The following is a 7,022-nucleotide window of genomic DNA, read 5'->3' as shown; positions in this document are numbered from 1 at the left end:
TACAAGCTATTCCTTCTGCCCACCATGTGGATCCTTTGACCCTTCATCTACTTAACTCTTATTCATCATCAAACATCACTTCCCCAGAGATGCCTCCCTGATCTCCCTGACTGACACCAATCTCATAGCATCCCCTTGCATGGTACCATTCATGGGTGTGATTTTTTTCATATGACCACTTGATTAATATATGTCTTTCCCACTAAGCTGTCTGTGATCAGGGCCCATGTCTGATTTTGCTCACTGTTGTGTCTCCAGCACCTTGTAGAGTGTCTGGCCTCAAATATTTGTTGAATGCATGAATAATTTAATGTCCACAAACAATAACACTAGCAAAAGGCTCTTCTAAAAGTGCCTTACATAGTTGTCATGGAGTGAACGACTATAGTAACAGTGGGCAAGTGACTGTTGCTTAGGAAGGACCAACACACAACAGGCGACGAGAGTATGTGTGGCTGTATGCACAGTAGCCGGGACCAGGCACTCCACTTGGAAGGGGACCCCAGTCTTTCTGCAGCCCCACCATCTACTTTAGCACCTAGGAAAATGCCCAAAAGGTCAGTGGCACATGGGTGGCTCTCCTTTACTGAGTTTCATTTAAGCTTGCAGGTGCATTTCCAAAGAGTTCATGTCAACTTGCTGGTCAAGATATTGCAAGTTTGGTGCTTAGTACCGACCTCAATCCACCTTTAAGTTAAATTGGAGAAACAAAGGGAACAAATGGGTAGCTTTGATTATAAACTGAAAAGATGATACAATTAACACAAACATCTTTGATTGCCTCTTGAGAAACATCTGTAAATCAAAATTTGCAAGGATTTTACCTGTACAACAAATTCTTTCAGACTATCCATGGCAGAGGAAACTGTTTCATATCATTCAAATGTGTCAAATTATAGCTAAAAATTTAAAAATATTCTTTTTCATATAATTTTATTTAGGAGATGTACTGTGGTTCAAAAAACTTTTTTTTAAAGATTTTATTTATTTATTTATTTATTTATTTATTTATTTATTTATTAATTTGAAAGAGAGAGACACAGCGAGAGAGGGAACATGAGCAGGGGGAGTGGGAGAGGGAGAAGCAGGCTTCCCGCCAAGCAGGGAGCCCAATGCGGGGCTCGATCCCAGGACCCCGGGATCATGACCTGAGCTGAAGGCAGATGCTTAACGACTGAGCCACCCAGACGCCCCCAAAAACTTTCTTGAACACTTAACAAGTACTAGGTGGTACTCTGCTAGGTGAGGGGTGGGAGGTTTTGAGATAAATCGCATAGCTCTTGCTCTCCAAGGCCTTACAGACTAATGGAGATTATGGCGATAGAATATAACAGCCAAAAAAAAAAAGAAGAAGAAAAGAAAGTAACACGAGCCCTGTTGCAGGTACATTGTATATGCAAAGTGAAAAGAGAGCACATTGTATAAGGAAGAAAATAATGGTGCAGGGTTTCTAGAAAATCAAGGGAAACTCACCAAGGAGACCATAAAAGACCTAAAATATCATAGAGTCCTTGGGGTGCCTGGGTGGCGTCCAATGTTTAGTTGTGGCTCAGATCACGATCTCAGGATCATGAGACCAAGTGCTGCGTGGAGCCCCACACTCAGTGTGGGCTCTGCTTCAGACTCTCTCTCCCTCTCCCTCTGTCCCGTCCCCTGCTCTCTTTCTCTCAAATAACAATAAATAAATCTTTTAAAAAATATCATAGAGTTCAGCTCCCTAATTTCACAAATAAGAAAAATGAGCCCCCCCCACAGGTGATGAGGTCTTGATTAGTTAATGCCAAATCCAGATCTTGAACCCAAAAGTTTCCTTTAAGGAACTTTCAAATATGTAACCAAGTATTATTGTTCTTACTGGCTTTCTCAAAAACCATTCCAGCCCTTGTGGGTTGAAATATCAAGCAAATTTTTATCTTCCGTTTGTAAGGGAGCAAGATACATCTTCCGGCCTCCCATCTGGCCACTTATCCAGTCTCTTTCTGATCCATCAGGTGAAATAACTTTCGCAAAAACAAATCTGACCATACCATTGCCCTTTATTGATTTGCCTCTTTAAAATCTGTTTTCTGCATTAGACTTTAAGCCCCAAGAGTGCAGGAACATGTCTCTGTTAGTCACTGATGCATCCCCACCCCCCAGCTCAGTACCTCGATTCTTAGGTAGGCTAAGCTACTGGAATAAATAAATAAACTTCAAATCCTTAGTGTTTTACGAACCAAGAAGTGATTTTTTTTTCTTTTTTGTGTGACAGTATGGAGCCAGGGTTCCAGGTCTGTGGCAGATTTACTCCAGTAGCCATGTAGGGACCCAGGATGATTGATGCTTGTGGTTTTAACATGTGGCTTCCAAAGTGTCCTGGATAATTTCTATGTTAGTCAGGTGGAAATGGGAAAGAACAGAGAAGAGCCTACATGGAAGGTGACCACACTTTTCTATTCCTTTTCCATTGGAGGGACTTTAGTCCTGTGTGACATAAATGCAAGAAAGACTAGGATGTGTGGGCTCGACACACTTGAGCACTTCTTTGCTGTGTGGCAAGGAGAAAAAGGGGTTTGAAAGATGACGATGAAAGATGATGTTCCACTAGAAGTTTCGCTGAAGGTTTACTGAAAATAAATTAATTTTTAAATCATTGTATTGCTTTACTTTATTTTTTAAGTTAATTAATATCATGTGCAAGCAGGGAGAGGGGCAGAGGGAGAGGGAGACAGAGAATCCCACGCTGACTCCGCACTGAGCGCAGAGCCCGACATGGGGCTCGACCTCATGACCCTGAGATCATGACCTGAGCCAAAATCAAAAATCCCACCATTAACAGACTGAGCCAGCCAGGTGTCCCTGTACTGCTTTACTTTAGACGCAGAAATGAATACCCAAGCTCCAAAATCATTATGTTTCTCTCATTTTGTTGGCAGCGTTTCAGTATCGAAACAACTGGCTTCAATAAAAGGTAAGACATGGGGTGACTGCAATGTACATATTTCTCCTCTGCCATGATAGCACACAAAGAATTAAAAACAACAGGACATCAAAGAATGCCAGAGATGTGAGAGAACTTGTGGATACATTATCAAATATTCATCATGTTCTTTTTAAAGATTTGAGAACCGAGGTCCAATGATAGGAATTAGTTTGCCCAAACTTAGTCCATGCAAGGCCAAGCTCAGAGCGTGGATCCTCTGACTCCTAATTCAGGGTGCTTCCCACAAGCCCCGCTGCCTCTCTATGGGCAGCATCTTCAGTATGTCCAGAGCAAGACCATCAATATCCAATATCAATGGTCACTGGATTCAGGATGCAATCAACCCCCAATGGCCTCTGTTGATGGAGTGAAAACACAGTGTGGCCAACTCTCAAAATGTAAATATTTGCCCTCAACATTCAATTTTATAGGTAAAATATCTTTAGAGCTAACAATATTGCCATGGAAAGAACAATATAAGAATAAAAGCCACTCCTATACTTGGATCATTATCTAATTCCAAAATCTGTGGCTTTAAAATGTTTACAGGGTAAGAAGCACAAATGGATATTTACTATATTGCAATTGTTTTTCCTCCTAGATGGCTGGCCAATGTCTCCAAAGGAGACTCTGTATTTTTACTTAAATAAATCTCCATCATGAAGAAACTATTATTTTTATACTATCACAACAAGAAACCTATGATTTCTGTTTTACACTTTACACGATTCTGGATACTTTTGATAAATATTCCACCACATGGCTAATACAACTTATCCCTTCTGGGAGGTTGAGGGGGGTTGTAACTCTCTCCATCACCCTCACTGCCCCTGAACACACACACACACACACACACACACACACACACCATTCCTAGCACCAGACTCCTTACATTAGACCGTTGGGCCACGTTTATTCCCATGCCTTGAAAAAACATAGGATAAACATGGTTCATCTACCCAGAATATGTTTTATTCAATGGCAAGTAGTTTGAAATGTTATCCATTGAAATAAGACAAGGACAGAGCTTGGAATAGAGGTCGGTATGAATCCCCATTTTCTCTGCTGGCTGCTTGGGTCTGTGCCCTTGATTTCTTGAGGGTGGGAATAGGGGATGAGTACATATTTGCCTCTAGCATCCAAAGCAGTTTTGTAGCAGGGAAGTTTGAAAGACACTATCGTGTTGGGAAAACTACTGACCTAGAGAGAAAAGAACAGAGACCTGGTTTTTAGTCCTGCCACATACTACCTCCGTGACCTTGGGCAAACCACTTCTCTCCGGCAGGTCTTCATTCCTCCATTTGCAGAAATAACTAATATTAGGAAAAGTTCTAAAACGAGGTGATTCTGACACCTTGCCATACTGAGAGTTGGTTTCTATTACACGGAAGTGTCAGGAACTCACTAGATCTAACGTTTGGAGCTGGGTGCCATGTTCCAGGGCAGGTGAGGGGAAGGAGGCAGAGGATGGCTCTGACATTCCAGTCAGCTCAGTGCAACACACATACATTGAGGCCTACAACACGCCACGGCCTGGGGATGAGCGTAGAGATAAATACAATGTAGTAACTGCCCTCGGGAACATCCAGTATAGCAGCCACCAGCCACATGTAGATCTTGAGCATTGAAGTGTGCTGGAAGTGTAATCGATAAGTCAGATTTAAGAGACTTAGTAGAAAAAAGTGTAACATATCTCAATAATTTGTTTAGATTGATCACATGTTGAAATGATAATATTGCTGATACATTGGGTTAAATAAAATGTGTTATGAAAATGACTTTGTATGTTTCTTTTCACCCTTTTAATGTGGCTACCAGAAAGATTGGATTGTCATTATGGCTCACATGACATTTCTTTTGGACAGCTCTGATCTAGAAGGAAATTTAGACAGATCAACCGTGTGTTAGTGTGAGGGTTATAATAAGTTTGTGTTCGAGGAAATAGAGAAACACAAGGGAGGGACCCGTTGCCCAATCTGGAAGTTTGGGAAAGAGTCCTACAGAATATACTGCCTGAAAAACACTACAGAAAGGCCATGCGCATCATGGTGAGGGACCAGATGGGCTGTGTGACCTTGAGCAAGCTACTTACCTTTGTGAGCCTCAGTTTCCTTATCTATAAAGTGGCGATGATGTGTGAACCCACCTCTGAAGGCTGGTGTAACAGTTAAGTGAGTCAAATCCTGTGCATCCTATGGAGGAATGGGTAGCATGTAGAATTCTAGCTCTGTAATCGTTCACTACAATTGTCTTCCAGAATGCAAGCACCAAATTAAGAATTACTTTCTTGATATTGCTCACTGTTCCATCCCCAGAACTAGGACAGAGCCTGTCAATAAGTATTTGCCAAAAAATACTTGTTGGGAGAACAGAGTGAGAAAGGGACTACACACAGTTTAGTATTATTAAACCATGAAAAGTGAGGTAGGAAATAACAGGAGAGGTCGACATGAAGTGCCCGATTTAACACCCTCTCCAACACGCCCCTTCCAGAGGCAAGAAAGCTGATAAAAGACGCCAAAAGAGAAACACTGACCCCTTGGGTTTTTAATAGGACTTAGCCCTTTATAATATGCTTTCACATATTTGCTCACAACTCTGTGAGGCAGACAGGGTAGGAATGAAAAGGCAACATGCTGAGTTTATTAAGGGAAGAACCTAACCATAAAAACAGGAAACCAAAACATCTCACAAAGTATCGTGAGTGTTGGTAGGACAACCAGAGCACCTTGTTATCTTTTGGTTGTAATATTTTCTAGCTCAGTTTTTACCATGAACATATGCTATTTTATAGTCAGGGAAGACATGCCTGCTGGGTTTAAAAGAATGGTGGAGAAGGGAGAGGAGTTGGCTTGTCCAGATGGAGTCCCCATCTAGATTGCAGATGGACCTGAACTTCCTGGGGTGGGGCTGGACAGTGTCTGGATTTCACAGCCTCCGTGGAGATGGCCTTACAAAGAGATACTCCAAAGTGGCAGGTCTATCTATGGTCTTTGAAGTCAGACAGACTTTCAAATCCTTCGTCTGTCACTTCTGAGCAATGTGACCTTAAAACTCCTAATCTCTCCATGTGTCAATTTCCAATATGTAAAATTGAGACACAAATAGTACCTACCTCTATGGGTTTTACTAAGCATTAAATAAGATTATGTTTGAAAAGCATCTGGCACAGAGTAAACAAGGAAGGTGTCTGTCATTATTTGCAAACTCACTCATGGCTTGCAAATATACCCCTTTCTCACCAGAAAGGCAGATCCTGGAGACCAAGAGGCTACTGTCCCCCCATGGCCCAGTAGAGCAGCTCATACTAAAGACTTCCTAAATTACTCTTGGTTATTAATTAATAAATAAACTGGCCAAAATTACAGAAGGAATATTTACCTCTTAAAGAATTGAGGTATTTCCTCTAAGCAATTTGTTCCTTAAAGACAGAATAAATAGAGTTTATTCTTTAGCCACTTAAATTCAAGGTTACCCCCTTATAGCATCCCACCACCTCAAACATACACACCCTAGGAAATGCGGGTAGACACAAGCTAGAAGAATATGCTCATTTCCTGGGATTTTGATGAGCAGCAAAGTGTTGGGTAATTGAGGAGAATCTCGATTCTATCTATGGGTTTCATGGATATGGCAGAAACGAAAGGAAGAGGAGGTTAAGGATCGGTGGCTGGGGGGGGAAGAAAGAGCTAAAAATCAAATCCAAAGAAACAGGGAATGTTCTGAGGCTGGAGCTCTAGGTTAGATGGAGGGCCAGCCACTGGACAAGCAGACAGAAGTGGGAAAGGTTAGGCACAGGCCATCGGCAGTAAGACTGAGGATCAGAAACTAGGGAGGAAATCAGGGAGTAAGAAGCTGAGGACACAGGTTTGGCAGACATTCATTCAACAAATATATGTGAAGCACCTACCATGTGCCAGGCATTATTCTAAATATTGCAGGTTCCACAGAACACAAGACAGGAAAAAGAAAGAAAGAAAGAAAGAAAGAAAGAAAGAAAGAAAGAAAGAAAGAAAGAAAGAAAGAAAGAAAGAAAGAAAGAAAGAAAGAAAGAAAGAAA

General features: G+C 41.5%; 1 protein-coding gene across 1 annotated transcript in view; it reads left to right on the top strand.

The window, feature by feature from the left end:
- The first annotated feature begins 341 nt into the window (after positions 1-341).
- The window catches only part of SNTN (sentan, cilia apical structure protein), a 14,326-nt gene continuing 7,645 nt past the window's right edge, over positions 342-7,022 (top strand). The window contains exons 1-2 of the mRNA XM_034997420.1: positions 342-557; positions 2,916-2,950. Coding sequence (XP_034853311.1) covers positions 448-557; positions 2,916-2,950 — 145 coding nt within the window. The 5' untranslated portion in view covers positions 342-447. The remainder of the gene's footprint in view (positions 558-2,915; positions 2,951-7,022) is intronic.

The sequence above is a fragment of the Mirounga leonina genome, unplaced genomic scaffold (genome assembly GCF_011800145.1).
Source record: "Mirounga leonina isolate KUSES-001 unplaced genomic scaffold, KU_Mleo_1.0 Mir_94, whole genome shotgun sequence".
NCBI lineage: Eukaryota > Metazoa > Chordata > Mammalia > Carnivora > Phocidae > Mirounga > Mirounga leonina.
This window is presented reverse-complemented; position numbering and strand designations above follow the sequence as displayed.